The 15,756-nt window shown below is 44.4% G+C and overlaps 1 protein-coding gene across 3 annotated transcripts in view; it reads right to left on the reverse strand.

Moving 5' to 3' along the window:
- The window catches only part of DYM (dymeclin), a 273,814-nt gene that overhangs the window by 201,969 nt on the left and 56,089 nt on the right, over positions 1-15,756 (reverse strand). For all 3 annotated transcript variants that reach the window (XM_087715316.1, XM_087715317.1, XM_087715318.1), the window contains 3 exons: positions 10,414-10,466; positions 8,372-8,465; positions 6,467-6,600 (listed from right to left, as the gene is read on the reverse strand). In XM_087715316.1, coding sequence (XP_087571442.1) covers positions 6,467-6,600; positions 8,372-8,465; positions 10,414-10,466 — 281 coding nt within the window. The remainder of the gene's footprint in view (positions 1-6,466; positions 6,601-8,371; positions 8,466-10,413; positions 10,467-15,756) is intronic.

Raw genomic sequence — 15,756 nt, forward strand, 5'->3', positions numbered from 1 at the left:
CAACCAGTGGAATGGCTTGCCTTCAGAAGTTCTGTGTTCTCCATCACTCCCTCTCTTTTAGAAGAGGCAGGACAGCCACTTGTCTGGAATGGTATAGGACAGTGTTTTTCAACCTTGGCAACTTGAAGATGCCCGGACTTCAACTCCCAGAATTCCCCAGCCAGCATTCGCTGGCTGGGGAATTCTGGGAGTTGAAGTCCGGACATCTTCAAGTTGCCAAGGTTGAAAAACACTGGTATAGGACCTTCTGCTTAAGCAGGGGGTTGGGCTAGATGGCCTCCAAGGTCCCTCCCAACCCTGTTACTCTATTACTCTGCTCATCACAAACTACAGTACAACCAGGTGAATGATCGTTAGTTAACTTTTTGTAAGATGAATGCAAATGAAGAAAAGGAAAAATATATCTTGCTGGGGAAAAAAATATGACTGCCATTCAGAAATAAATTAAGTTCTAGGTTTCCTTTGGTCAAAAGCGAGGCCGAAGCATCAGAAAGTTAAAGACGGCCAACTGTTGGCCGACTGAGATGCAATTAGCAATTCTTTCAGCTTAGCCCTTCCGCACAGAATTATCGGAATTGCACAGCTGACAAAATAAGCCTTGGAAAATGCCTTTCTCTCCAACCCAGTCATTAAGCTAAAGCCTAAAAATCCAATTGCTTTCATTTGTCTGCTTCACTGCATCCCAAAACAACCAGATCCTGGTGTTTTTCCCCCCCTTCTTTTACATTTTGGTTTCTCAGGAAACATCTCAGCTTCCTTTGTACCTACAAATGTTTACAAACTTTTTGGGAAGCTTTTCAGGGCAGTAGAGTTTACAGGATTATGTCCCAGCACAAAGGGAAGGTTATACGCCATCATTTTCCGAGCTTCGCCATTCGTCCCGAATAGAGGAAATTATTCCAATTTTATAGAAGGGTAAACTAAAACAGGAAACAATCGACTGGCAGAAGATCAGAGTGCAGCAGAGATCACACTGAAGAGGAATTCCAATTTCCTGGCTTCTGGATCCTGCTCCAAACCAATAAGACCACACACAAGCACCTTGTTTCACTTTTTCTTTTCAAAGTTTGTTTGTTAAACGAGGGGGGGGGGAAATAATAATTGGCACTTTACTTCAACAAACTTAGCACTGGATGTTTTGCTGCTTTGAATAACAGGAACAATTCTTTAAAGCATTTGTCCCAAAGGTGCTTTTTTTTTTTTTTTTTCCAAGAAGCAACTGAATTTTCCTGGTTTTTCTTTGAAGACGTTTCGTTTCTCATGCTTCTTCAGCTCTGACTGGATGGTGGGGAATGGAAGAGCTGGAGAAGCTTCAGGGATGAGAAGCGAAAGGCCTTCAAAGAAAAAGAAGAAAGTCTCTTGAAAAAGCACCTTTGGGACAATCATGGCCTCTATGAGCCAAGGTGGCGCAGTGGTTAGAGTGCAGCACTGCAGGCTACTTCAGCTGACTGCAGTTCTGCAGTTCTGCTGTTCAAATCTCACCGGCTCAGGGTTGACTCAGCCTTCCATCCTTCCGAGGTGGGTAAAATGAGGACCCGGATTGTTGTTGGGGGCGATATGCTGACTCTGTAAACCGCTTAGAGAGGGCTGAAAGCCCTATGAAGCGGTATATAAGTCTAACTGCTATTGCTATTGCTATTGGATGACTGAGAATCTCCATAGGCATCTCACCAAGTGTTTACTGGTCTGGAACAAAATAATATAAATATTTCTTAATAATTGGGGAAGGGTTTATTGACTCTCTCCTGTCCCCCGATTGGAACTAAGAGATGGGGTAAAGAAAAACAATTACAGGTAGTCCTTGACTTATGATCACGACAGAGCCCAACATTTCTGTGGCTAAGCAAGACAGTAGTTAAGTGAGCTTTGCTCCATTTTAAAATCTTTCTTGCCACAGTTGTTAAGCGAATCACTGCAGTTGTCAAGTTGAGTAACCTGGTTGTTAAGTGAATCTGGCTTCCCCCTTGACTTTGCTTGTCGCAAAGGGTCATCACTGCGACCATCATAAATATGAACCAGTTGTCAAGCATCTGGATCTTGATCATGTGACCATGAGGATGCGGCAAGGATGGTGAGAAAAATGGAAGACTGCTATCATGTCGCCCCTCGTTCTCCTTTTCATTAAACTAAAAAGGAAAAGTTTCCCCTCGCACATATGTGCTAGTTGTTTCCGACTCTAGGGGGCGGTGCTCATCTCCATCTCAAAGCCGAAGAGCCAGCGCTGTCTGAAGACGTCTCTGTGGTCATGTGGCCGGCATGATTAAACACTGAAGGCGCACAGAACGCTGTTACCCTCCCATCAAAGGTGGTCCCTACTCTTCTACTTTCATTTTTACGTGCTTTCAAACTGCTAGGTTGGCAGAAGCTGGGACAAGTAAGGGACCTCACTCTGTTACGCGGTGCTAGGGATTCGAACTGCCGACCTTTCTGATTGACAAGCACAGCGTCTTAGCCACTGAGCCACCACCTTCCTTCATTAAACTAGACACACCCAATTCCTGCAACCGTTCTTCCTATGTTTTAGCCTCCAGTCTCCTACTCATATTCATTGCTCTTTTCTGCACGCTTTCTAGAGTCTCCACATCTTTTTCTATATTATGGCAACCAAACTGGACACAATATTTCAAGTGTGGTCTTCCCAAGACATTATTAAGTGATAATACTTAACCAAATCTTGATTCTATCCTGTTAATGCAGCCTAGAACTGTGTTGGCTTTTTGGGCAGCTGCAGCACACTGCTGGCTCATATTTAAGCAATTGTCCATTAGGATTCCAAGATCCCTCTCAGAGTTACTACCCTGTTTCCCCAAAAATAAGACCTCCCCAGATAATTAGCCCAATTGGGCTTTTGAGCGCATGCGCTATAATGAACCCTCCTCCCAAAATAAGCCCTCCTTGAAAATATTATTTGAGCGCATGCGCTATAATGAACCCTCCTCCCAAAATACGCCGCAGCCGTGAGGTGACCACGCTCGCCTCCTCCTGCACCTCAAAAATAATAAGACCTCCCTGAAAATAAGGCCAAGCACTTATTTGGGGGGGAGGTCAAAAGAAAATAAGAGCCTGTCTTATTTTTGGAGAAACATGGTACTATTCAGCCATTATTGTATTACTGTTGTGAGGACAGCAAGAGTTGAACTATAATGGAGATAAATTATACTTCATTCTTTGTACTTAACAGTTGTATGCAGAAATGTGGGCACCCCAGTCAAATTATATATTTCAAAGAACCTTAATAAAAGCTGACATAATATTTGATATATAGTACAAAGTTAAATGTATTTCTTTGCAAGCTTGCATGCCATTTATAATGAGCCGTGGTGGCGCAGTGGTTAGAGTGCAGTACTACAGGTTACTTCTGCTGCCTGCCAGCTGCCTGCAGTTTGGCAGATTGAATCTCACCAGGCTCAAGGTTGACTCAGCCTTCCATCCTTCAGAGGTGGGTAAAATGAGGAGCCAGATTGTTGGGGGCAAGAGGCTGACTCTGTAAACCGCTTAGAGAGGGCTGTAAAAGCACCATGAAGCGGTATATAAGTCTAAGGGCTATTGCTATTGCCCTTCCTTCCTCCCTTTCCCAGTGGTTAGAATGCAGTATTGCAGGCTAATTCACTGCTCACTGCCAGCAGTTCGATTCTGACCAACTCAAGGTTGACTCAGCCTTCCATCCTTCGAAGGACCCAGATTGCTGGAGGCAATAGCTGACTCTGTAAACCGCTAGGAGAGGGCTCTAAAGCACTGTGAAGCGGTATATAAGTCTAAGGACTGTTGCAGGTGTTCACAGACTCAGACTAAGAACATAGTGTCTCTGCCAGATGCAGACATTTCAACACTCTCATGTAAGTGGGGATGCACGCACATGCACACTTCCACAGCCCGGTTCCAAACAACTCAAAGCCTGATAGTGGGTGGAAGCCTGGGGATGAGGTCCCCTCTTCTGATTCAACCCCCTGCTCAAGCAGAAAGCCCTACACCAGGGGTGTCAAACTCAAGGCTCGGGGGACAGATGTGGCCTGCGGGGTGCTTAAATCTGCCCCACCCTGGAAACAGCAAAGGACCGGCCTGCATTGTCTCCGCCAGTGAAAATGGAGCTCCGGACAGCCACAGGCAGCGCTTCTGAGCTCCGTTTTTGCTGGCAGAGTATTGCAGGGGGCCATGACAGCTGAAAACGAAGCTCGGGAGCCTGTTTTTGCTGGCAGAGTGCTCGGGCCACCGAAAGTCACCTCCAACATGAGAGACGTCAAGCTGGCCAGGCCCCCCCTGGCCACGCCCACTCTCTCCCCCCAAAGTCAAACACAACCCTGATGTGGCCCTCAATGAAATAGAGATTGACACCTCTGCCCTAAAGCATTTCTGACAAACAGGTATCCAAACCCTTCATCGAAACCCGCCGTGTTGGAATACCCACAACTTCTGAAGTCAAATCGTTCCGGTAATTAATTGTCCTCACTGTCAGGAAATTTCTCCTTTTCTCTAGGTAGCTTCTCTCCTTGATTAGCTGCTTCTTGTCCTGCCTTCAGGTGCTTTGGAGAATAGGTTGGCCCCCTCTTCTTTGGGGCACTGATATTAAGGGGGTTTTGTGGCAGCCAAGCTTTTTCAGATCAGTGTTTTGCTGCAAATACCAAACGTCTGTTCCGTTTCAATTTCTTCATCTCTCAAGGGACTCTGAAACATTCATTCTGACCAAGGATGCCTCAACTTTTGCATACAGCTCAATATATATATATATATGGCTGTATGTGTGTGTGCACGTTCCACCATAACTCTGGAACACCTCAAGCATTTTCAACCAAACCTAGTACACAGATGACTTACTCTCTGGGGAAAAAATACTGTGGGGGTAAGACACCCCTGACAGCCTTCGGGGGTGTGAGTTCTGTTAAGATACAGCCTGTTGTGCCTTAAAATGGCTTCTACTGTACAGCACAGTGGAGTTGCCATGGTAAAAGCTTCACAGTACTCCACAAGGGGGCTCCCTCTGCTAAGGGGGAAAATCCAACATTAGAAAGGTTTCTGGAGGCACAGGGAAAACATTTTTAACTAATCTAATTGTCGCCGAAACCAGGGCTCAGGGAGACGTTGCTCTTGCCGTCGCCTCTTCAGGAATTGCAGCGATGTTCATGGAAGGAGGGACGGCAGCCCATTTCCGCACTTACATTGCTACTTGACCTCGTCATTTCTGTCTAATACAGGATTGGGATAAATACCGCATTTTTCAGAATATAAAACGCACCGGTGTATAAAACGCGACAAGATTTCGAAGAGATAAGTAAGAAAAAAAAGTTCTTGCCTTCCCTCAGCCCCCAGCAGCACTCTGTAGGCTTCAACAGGGCTGGGGTAAGGCAAAAAAGCCTCAATTTTTCACCAGTTTTTCACAAACCCGGGGGCATTTTTGCCTTACCCCCGCCCTGCTGAAGCCTGCAGAGTGCTCCTGGGGGCTGAGGGAAGGCAAAAAGGCCTCAGTTTTTAGCAAAAATGGGATGTGGGAGCAGGGTTTAGTGAGCCCCAAAAATGGCTGTATTCGGTGTAAAAGACGCACCAACATTTCCACACTCTTTTTTTGGGGGGGGGGGGGAAGGTGCGTCTTACATTCCAAAAAATACAGTAAAGACGCAGGCAACACCGACTTATCAGCTACTTTCGGATAAAATGATATCCGAATGATGTATTGTGAAAGGCCAAGCAGGAATTGAATTGAATTGAATTTATTGCACTTATATGCCGCCCTTTTCCCCGGGGGGGATTCAGGGCGGCTCACAATCCAAGTCAGGGAAGGGGATACAGATAAGGGATAAAAAAGATGAACAAAACAATACACAATTTAAAAGCACACAACAACCATACCATTCGAGGGGGGGGGGGGGGCAAAAGCTCTTTAGCCCCAGGTCTGTCGGAACAGCCAGGTTTTAAGGGCTTTGCGGAAGGCCTGGAGGGTGGTGAGGGTTCGAATCTCCACGGGGAGCTCGTTCCAGAGGGTCGGAGCAGCCACAGAGAAGGCTCTCCTCCGGGTAGTCACCAGTCGGCATTGGCTGGTGGATGGAATTCGGAGGAGGCCTAATCTGTGGGATCTGATCGGTCTATTGGAGGTCATTGGCAGCAGGCGGTCTCTCAAGTACCCAGGTCCAATACCATGAAGGGCTTTATAAGTGACGACTAGCGCCTTGAAGCGTATCCGAAGACCAATAGGCAGCCAGTGCAGTTCGCGGAGGATAGATGTTACGTGGGTGAACCGAGGTGCACCCACGATCGCTCGCGCGGCTGCATTCTGCACAAGCTGAAGTCTCCGAATGCTCTTCAAGGGCTGCCCCATGTAGAGCACGTTGCAGTAGTCCAGTCTAGAGGTCACAAGGGCACGAGTGACTGTTGTGAGGGCCTCCCAGAAGCATAAGAACAGACGTTCTGCAGAACGATAAAACCTTTCGGCCAAGGTGTGATGCCATTTGTTTTGTTGGAATAATTAAGGATTTACCGTAAGAGCCTGGGGTTTTTTCCTCATAGGTGAAATGAAGCTGCAGTTCCTCTTCTGACATCTGGCAGATCAACACTTTCAGCAGGCAGCAGATGATGAACAGGGCGTTCTGAGCCTGCCAGATGAAGAGGTGGCTGGAAGAGAAAACAGGAGAGTTTCAAGAGCCTGTATACACCAAACCTATAGGAAGAAAATAACTTTCAAGATGGAGGCAGTCCACGACTTACAACCGTTCATTCATCCAAAATTACAACGGCACCGAACAAAAGTGACATGTGGCCATTTTTCAGGCTTACGTCCATTGCAGCAATCCCCCGTCAGGTGATCAGAATTCAGAGGCTCAGCAACTGGCTTCTTTTTATGACGGCTGCAGTTGCCTTGAGGCCGTGACCTTCCGACAAGCGAAGTCAATGGGGAAACCAGATTCAGCTTACAATCATGTTATTAAGAACGGGCAAGAAATGTCATAATATGGGACAAAACTCACTTAATAGCTCTCTCGTTTAGCAACAGAAATGCTGGGCTCAATTGAGTTTGTAAGTCAAGCACTATCTGTATTCGTTATGATACATTTGTGACATTAAATGCTCATTTATTCTTTCTATCTATCCATCCATCATTGGGTGGGTTCCGGCAGTCACCACTGCTGGTTTGCTCGTGGCTGCGCCGTGCGCGCATGCGCAGTGTAATAAAAATTGCTCTGCGCATGCGCAGAAGCAAAAAACAAGATGGCAGCACCTATGGGAACCAGTTCAGGGGCGTGGCAGGCCTGGGTCGCTGCCGGTTCCAACAACCCAGGCTACCAAATCACTACTGGTTTGGGCGAACCGATCCAAACTGGTAGGAACCCATCACTGCTATCCATCCATCCATCATTATCTATCATGTCTTTCTCACACACACATATACACATCTGCCTGCCTGTCTATCATCTATCTATCATCTATCATCTATCTATCTATCTATCTATCTATCTATCTATCTATCTATCTATCTATCTATCTATCTATCTATTATCTATCATCTATCTATTATCTATCATCTATCTATCTATCTATCTATCTATCTATCTATCTATCTATCTATCTATCTATCTATCTATTTTTGTTCATTTGTTTGTTTATATCACAACTTAATATTTTTATAAATAACTCAAGGTGATGAAAGTATCAAATATTCTTTTGCCCTATTTTTCCCAAAACAACAACAACCTTGTGAGGTGGCTTGGGCTGAGAGAGAGCAACTGGCCCAAAGTCGGGCAGTTCTTTTCACGTTCTCAAGCAGATCTCAGTAGGTCAGTGGAGCAGATTTATTCCATAAAATTAGGAAGGCACATGGGCAAAAAATGAGATATGTCTAACACTGATCTGAACAAGATCCTCAAATCTTGCCTTCTGCGTGTGTCGATTCCCCAGGTTCTAAGTCTTGGGCTCTCCCCTTAACTCTTTCCAGCCCATCAACAAAGTTGCCCTTTGGAAGACTGCTACCACCCGTGCCAAGTTTACAATCAGACTTTTCCTGCTGTGACAAATAAAGATTTCCACCTCAGCAGCTTTGATCCTTATGGATAACACCCAATTTATTTAAAAAAAGGGAATTGGAGGGGATACCTATTTTGCCTTTCTTGGTTTTAGAAAATGTTACCACTAACTCAATGGATATGCTACAGTTTTTGTGTGTTGCCTGTCACAAAACAGGAGGAAACATGATCATTACCTCCAAGCCATTTTGATGGAAATGTTTACTAAGGACTCTGAGCTCAGACTTCATAAAATACTATTAGCTGTGTCCCTGAAGCAATCAGCCAGCACCCTCAGTAGCAACCATGTGGATTTCAACCAGGGTTGGGTTTGGTGTTTGTGTTTTGAAGTGACAAAAAATTAGCAAGTAACGTCAAACACTTACTTCTGACATTCTGCTGAAATTTTTAATTCTTTGGTTCTGGAAAGGAAGACTTTAATCAGTGAGGCAAGGTTTCCTGTCCGAGGATTATTCTCCACTACGAAAAAGAGCAGGAAAAGTTAGGTAATATTTCAGATTCTACAATGATTACACAGAATGGAATAGAATAACAGAGTTAGAAGGGACCTTGGAGGTCTTCTAGTCCAACCCTGCTTAGGCAGGAAACCCTACACCACTTCAGACAAATGGTTATCCAACATCTTAAAAACTTCCAATGTTGGAGCATTTACAACTTCTGGAGGCAAGTTGTTTCACTGATTAATTGTTTCTAACTGTCAGGAAATTTCTCCTTAGTTCTAAGTTGCTTCCCTCCTTCATTAGTTTCCACCCATTGCTTCTTGTTCTACCCTCAGGTGCCTTGGAGAATAGCTGACTCCCTCTTCTTTGGGGCAGCCCCTGAGATATTGGAACACTGCTATCATGTCACCCCTGGTCCTCCTTTTCATTAAACTAGACATGCCCAGTTCCTGCAACCGTTCTCTATATATTTTAGTCTCCAGTCCTCTAATCATCTTTGTTGCTCTTCTCTGCACTCTTTCTAGAGTCTCCACATCTTTTTTACATCATGGTGACCAAAACTGGATGCAGTATTCCAAGTGCGGCCTTACCAAGGCCTTATAAAGTGGTATTAACACTTCACGTGATCTTGATTCTATCCCTCTGTTTATGCAGCCTACATCTACATGAGGTTTGCAAGCCTATGTCCTCTTACAGGGTCTTACTAGGGTCTTACACTCAAATTTAACGAATAATGTGCCTCTTGCTTGGTAAATTTGCTGAAATTTGTTCAGCATATTTACTGAGCTGGTATGCTCAGCCGGGCACACCAGGAGATGTTTAGCCATCAGAGAAGCCTCAAGGCGCCACATCTCAAACAGATGAGACAATATGCTTTAAATGGGGAAAAAGGAAAACTCAAGATGTCCCAAAGGTGCTTTTTCTAAAGGCAACTGGGCTTCCTTTGTTTTTCCTTGAGGACATTTCGCTGCTTCTCATCCGAGGAGCTTCTTCAGTTCTGAACGGAGCTGAACAGTTCTGAACTGAAGAAGCTGCTTGGATGAGAAGTAAAACACCTTCAAGGCGAAACAAAGGAAGTCCAGTTGCCTTTGGAAAAAGCACCCTTAGGACAACCGTGACCTGGATGACTGAGAATCTCCAGAGGAAGTTCAAGATGGAGCTCTTGATAGTAACCCTCTTGTTTCCCATGTCTAATTCTTAACATTTCAAACAGTTTCATAAAGTTTTGACCAAGTCACAGATCTCAAAAATTTACTGATCTGAATCAATATACTGTGGCAGAGTTTGGAAAGCCAATTGTTTTGTTCACGTTTAAATTTCAGGGGGGGGGGGGATTTCAGACAGGATCAAAATGCAGCGTTTTGAAGAAGGATTCTGACATCCCATTACCAAGCAAGTATCATGTTCCATTTCTGCTTTCACCTCCTACACATATTATCTTCTGAATAAATGCATTAAAATCCTTTTTTTCTTTTAAAGAGGGAGAAGGAAAAACAAACCTGTGCCACCAGAACTTCATGTAACTGCACCCAAGCCACTTCCTGTGATATCATGCAATGCAAAGCAAAAACTTGTGAAAACGTTGGGCTCCAATCACACATGCGGGTACAATATGACTACTTCGAGCCCTTAAAACGAAGTGTGTTTTTTTTTTTAAAAAATATATCTCGTGCACAGGCCGCAGATGGGAGATATTAAATGCATCACAAATACAAAGGGATGCTGTAGAGCAGTGGTTCCCAAACTTGGCAACTTTAAGACTTGTGGACTTCAACTTCCAGAATTCTCCAGCCAGCTCTGCTGGCTGGAGAATTCTGGGAGTTAAAGTCCACAAGTCTTAAAGTTGCCAAGTTTGGGAACCACTGCTGTAGAGAAGAAAAGCGATTGGCTAGGGAAGCCAATGCACACAGCAAGGGAAGAAAAATTAAAAGATGGAAAGGAAAGCTCGGCTGGCTGCAGCGTCATACCTAAAGACTTGCAGACGGAGGCAGAAGCTTCGTCCAAAAGTTTTAACTCGGCGCTGAAAACAAAAGGAAAAAAAAAAATGTTTAATAGAGCGGACGCCGTTGAGTTTGAGCTAATTCACCATCCATCACACAGAGCGAGGTTTCGATAAAGGAGAAAAGTTGTAACTCAAGGTTGAAATGAGGAGCCAAACAACCGACTTGGAAGGGACCTTGGAGGTCTTCTGATAGAATTCTTTATTGGCCAAGCGTAATTAGACACACAAGGAATTTGTTTCCGGTGTTTAAGCTCTCTAATCCAATACAGGTAGCCCTCAACTACAACCACATTTGATCCCAAAATGTCTGTTGTTAAGGGAGACACTGGTTAAGTAAGTTTTGCCCCGTTTTACGACCTTTCTTGCCACCGTTGCTAAGTGAATCGCTGCCACTGAAGCTAGTAACATGGTTCTTAAGCGAATCTGGCTTCTCCGTTGATTTTGCTCGTCAGAAGGTTGCAAAAGGGGATCACGTAACCTCGGGACGCGGCAATGGTCATAAGTATGAACCGGTTGCCAAATATCCTGAGTTTTGATCACTTGAATCATGGGGCTGCTACAAAGGTGTGAAAAATGGTCATAAGTCACTTTTGCCAGTGTCGTTGCTAAGTGAGAGAGTTGGGTCAGTTGCCGGGCATCTGAATTTTGATCATAAGGATGCGGCCAAAGTCAGTGGGAATCCAGATTCATTTAACAACCGTGGCATTAACTTAAAACAACTGCACCGATTCCCTTAACCGCTGTGGCAAGAACGGCCATAAAATGGGGCAGCACTCACTTAACGAATGTTTTTGTAAGCTGAGGACTGCCTGCATTAGGACACATTTTAGACATGAGGAATAACAATTTATTCAGTATCACGCTGACCATGTTTAAAGTGAATGAAAAACTCATTGCAAGCTAGGCAGAAGACCAAGAGAAAAGAACTTCTGTAGCTCAGGGCTGAACTGTGTGCTCTTTTGAGCTTGGATGTTTACTTACCTACATATCATTATCCATCTAGGTAACTTCAGCTAGCACTGATGATGTTACCTAGTGGGGTAACGAAACATCTGCAAGAAAATACCCCCCCCCCTCCCCGCTCACAGAGCACTCCACAGCAGAACCGGGAGGCCCTCACAACAGTCACTCGTGCCCTTGTGACCTCAAGACTGGACTACTGCAATGTGCTCTACATGGGGGCAGCCCTTGAAGAGCATTCGGAGACTCCAGCTGGTCGAGAATGCAGCCGCGCGAGCGATTGTGGGTGTACCTCGGTACACCCACGTTACACCTATTCTCCGCGAGCTGCACTGGCTGCCTATTGGTCTTCGGATACGCTTCAAGGCGCTAGTCGTCACTTATAAAGCCCTTCATGGTATTGGACCTGGGTACTTGAGAGACCGCCTGCTGCCAATTACCTCCAATAGACCGATTAGATCCCACAGATAAGGCCTCCTCCGAATTCCATCCACTGGCCAATGCCGACTGGCGACCACCCGGAGGAGGGCCTTCTCTGTGGCTGCTCCGGCCCTCTGGAACGAGCTCCCCGTGGAGATTCGGACCCTCACCACCCTCCAGGCTTTCCGCAAAGCCCTTAAAACCTGGCTGTTCCGACAGGCCTGGGGCTGATGAGTTCCTGTCCCCGCTCAAATGGTGTGCCTGTTGAGTTGTTTTTAAAATTGTGGTATTGTTTGTCTATGTCTTTTTTCCCCTATTTGTATCCCCTAACCCCCTGACTTGGGTTGTGAGCCACCCTGAGTCCCTTCTGGGAAAAGGGCGGCATAGAAATATAATAAATTCAATTCAATTCAATTCAGAAGAACGGCCGATATCATTAACTTAACCACCATAATTGTTTGAGCTTTTTTCCTGGTTTTGCCCATTTCAACACTGTTCAAAAAGATTGACGGATTGAGTTGATTCATACCACAGGTACGCCAAGGTTTTATTGTGAAGGGTTGGTTTAAAGGCTGTCATCCTTGTGGCTCGATAACGCTATTTAATACAGAAATACCAGTGTGGCTAAAAGTACGGTTCGTTTGACCAAAAATCACTGCTTTGATGTTGCTTGCCGTTTTCAGGATTTTTGCAAGTTTGCAATAAATTACTCTTATTGGGGGGAAAATGCAGAAAGGTTTTCATGAGAGCAACGTGCTAACGAATAACGGTTGCTTTAGATTCTATCTTGAAAGCAATGAAGAACACTCTCCCACAAAAAAATAATAATAATGCAAAAACGGACCATAGAACACAGTTGTTGTGGCCTGCCTCCGGCCAGGGGAGCTGAAAGCAGATTCGGACAGTGAGGAGGTTGGGGAGGAACATGGGCCAGTCCTGGAGTCTGGGGGAGGCTCTGATGAGGGCTCTGTGTCGGAGGCAGAGAGGGGGCCAGAGCCGTCTGACAGTTATCAGCTGCCTTCAGAGTCAGACATCAGTGAGGCAGAGGAACAGCTGGAGCCTGTTCCCAGTGTGCGCATGTGCAGAGTTGCCAGACGAAGGGAACAGCTAAAGAACAGGGGTCGACTTGGGAGTAAGGCCACAGGTGGACGATGAATGGCCTCTCCCAGAGGAAATAAAAGAGGGGCGAAAGGGGAGTGGAGTTTGCAGGAGACCATTAGTTTGCTTAATTGGTTTGTGACTCTCCGAGACTCCTCGCCAAGTTTTGCAGATATCGGCCTGGCAGCTCTCCAAGCCAGATAAGGTCTGTGACTGTAAATCCTCCCTTAAAAGACTTTGCTGGATGCGACTAAGCAGAATTCACAGTAAATTAATAAAAGGGTTTTTTGTCGGGACCAGGAGTTTGCTTCATGCTCTTGGGAAGCCTCGGTCAGAAAAACAGTATCAAATAACAGAAAGATGTTTTACTAACATCTAAACACACAGTAAACTTCTGCAAACAACTATATCTCATTATTTGTCTTTGATGCATAGTTATGTGATAAATCATGAGTATGGTCACCATAAAAATACATTCCTCATAGTTACAACACTTAGTGATAGCAATAGCAATAGCAGTAGACTTATATACCGCTTCATAGGCCTTTCAGGCCTCTCTAAGCGGTTTACAGAGAGTCAGCATATTGCCCCCAACAATCTGGGTCCTCATTTTACCCACCTCGGAAGGATGGAAGGCTGAGTCAACCCTGAGCCGGTGAGATTTGAACCGCTGACCTGCCGATCTAGCAGTAGCCTGCAGTGCTGCTTTTAACCACTGCGCCACCTTGGTCATAGGATACTAAATACCCAATCAACATAAATCATACTAGGAAACTTAGCAAACCAATGTAAATCGCAAAGATACAAGCAGCTAAGTTACAGTCATTAAGTAGTGGAGGAGATAGGTAATAGGAAAGATGGAAAGAATTATCTTCTTCTCATTATAGTAAGAATTATAAGATTTATAAAATATATTTATAAAATGATATAAGAATAATAAGAGTTCAATAATCATTGAATTGAGTCCACATTTTAGCCAATTCTGGTAACCACCTATTATTTGTTCAAAAATCGGAGGGCCCAATCTTTCATTTTAGATGCTTAGTTTCCTAACAACAGAACTCAAACATCTGAGAAAAGACCACTTATTTCTTTGTATGGGAGCACATTCTATTTTTAAAAAAAACAATCACAGTTTTATTAAACTTTATTGTAAGATAAAATACACGAACAAAAATTAATAAGGTAAAAAGGAGACAGGTGCCAAGAGACATAGAAAAGAACGAAAAAAAGTAGCGATTTCCGACTTTTTTCACTGCAGCAGAATACAAAAAGAATTACAGTTTCAATTATTCGCTTTACCCTTCTAAATATTTCAAGCCATTTTTGCCGGCTGGCGGCCCCCCAGGGGAGAGCCTTCTCTGTAGCTGCTCCGGCCCTGTGGAACGATCTACCCGTAGAGATCCGGACCCTTCCCACTCTCTCGGCCTTCCGGAAAGCCACGAAAATCTGGCTTTTCCGGCAGGCCTGGGGCTGTTGATCAAGGTCCAGCCCCACTTAAACAGAATGTTTGGTGTGTTTTTTTAAAACTGAATCTCTTCTTTTTAAATTGTATCTCTTCTTTAATTTAACTTTAACTTTTATTTTTGTTTCTGTAAGCCCGCCCAGAGTCCTACGGGATTGGGTGGCATATAAATTTATTAAATTGCCTAATTGCCATATAACCAGAAAAACATTCTGACCATCAAAATCAAAAACTAGTGTTTCCTTTTTTTTCCAGTTTTGAGTACAAAATTCAGAAGTGGTTTCCAAATGGAAACAAACACTAAGTTTTTCCCTTTAATTAAGAGAGTAAATTTTGCCATCTCTGCCAACTCCATCACCTTAACCATCCATTCCTCTATTGTGGGGATTAGTATATCCTGCCAACTTTGGGCATACAACAAAGCCTTGACTTACAACCATTCATTTAGCGACCATTTGATGTTGCAACACCCCTGAAAAAAAGTTGACTTGTGATTATTTTTCATATTTATGACTGTTGCAGAATCCCCATGGTCACATCTTTAAAATTCAGACTCTTGGCAACTGACTCAGTTTTATGACGGTTGCAATGTCATGGGATCACCTTTCGCAACCGTCTTGACAAGCAAAGTGGGAATGCAGTACTGTAGGCAACTTTTGCTGACTTCTGGCTGCCTGCAATTTGGCAGTTCGAATCTCACCAGGCTGAAGGTTGACTCAGCCTTCCATCCTTCCGAGGTGGGTGAAATGAGGACCCAGACTGTGGAGGCGATATGCTGACTCTGTAAACCGCTTAGAGAGGGCTGTAAAAGCCCTGTAAAGCGGTATATAAGTCTAAGTGCTATTGCTATTGCTATCTTGTCTTCATGCTCATCAACACATAGACAATTATCCCAAAAGGTATATCATGTAACATTCAAGTGGTCATCAGTAAAAAAAAATCACGGCCATCAAAATGACCATTTTCCTTGAGTGGCCCAAGAAACTGCGGATTAAATTTATATTTTCTCCATTAAGCCGTGACACATCAATCTCTATGCAGGTAGTCCTTGACTTACGACCACAAGAGACATCCACATTTCTGTGGTTAAACAAGACAGTTGTGAAGTTTGCTCCATCTTAGACCCTTTTTGCCACGGTTGTTAAGTGAATCCCTGCAGTCATTAAGTTAGTAACACGGTTGTTAAGTGAATCTGGCTTCCCCATTGACTTTCTTTGTCAGAAGGTAGCCAAAGGGGATCGTATGAGCCTGGGACTCCGCAACCGTCATAAATAGGACCTGTTGCCACATGTCCGAATTTTGATTTGTAACCATGGGGACACTGCAATAGCCATTAAGTGTGAAAAATGGTCGTAAGTCATTTTT

Source organism: Thamnophis sirtalis, unplaced genomic scaffold (genome assembly GCF_051295495.1).
Source record: "Thamnophis sirtalis isolate CommonGarterSnake01/CBP01778 unplaced genomic scaffold, rThaSir2_p1.2 scaffold_5, whole genome shotgun sequence".
In the NCBI taxonomy this organism is placed as follows: domain Eukaryota; kingdom Metazoa; phylum Chordata; class Lepidosauria; order Squamata; family Natricidae; genus Thamnophis; species Thamnophis sirtalis.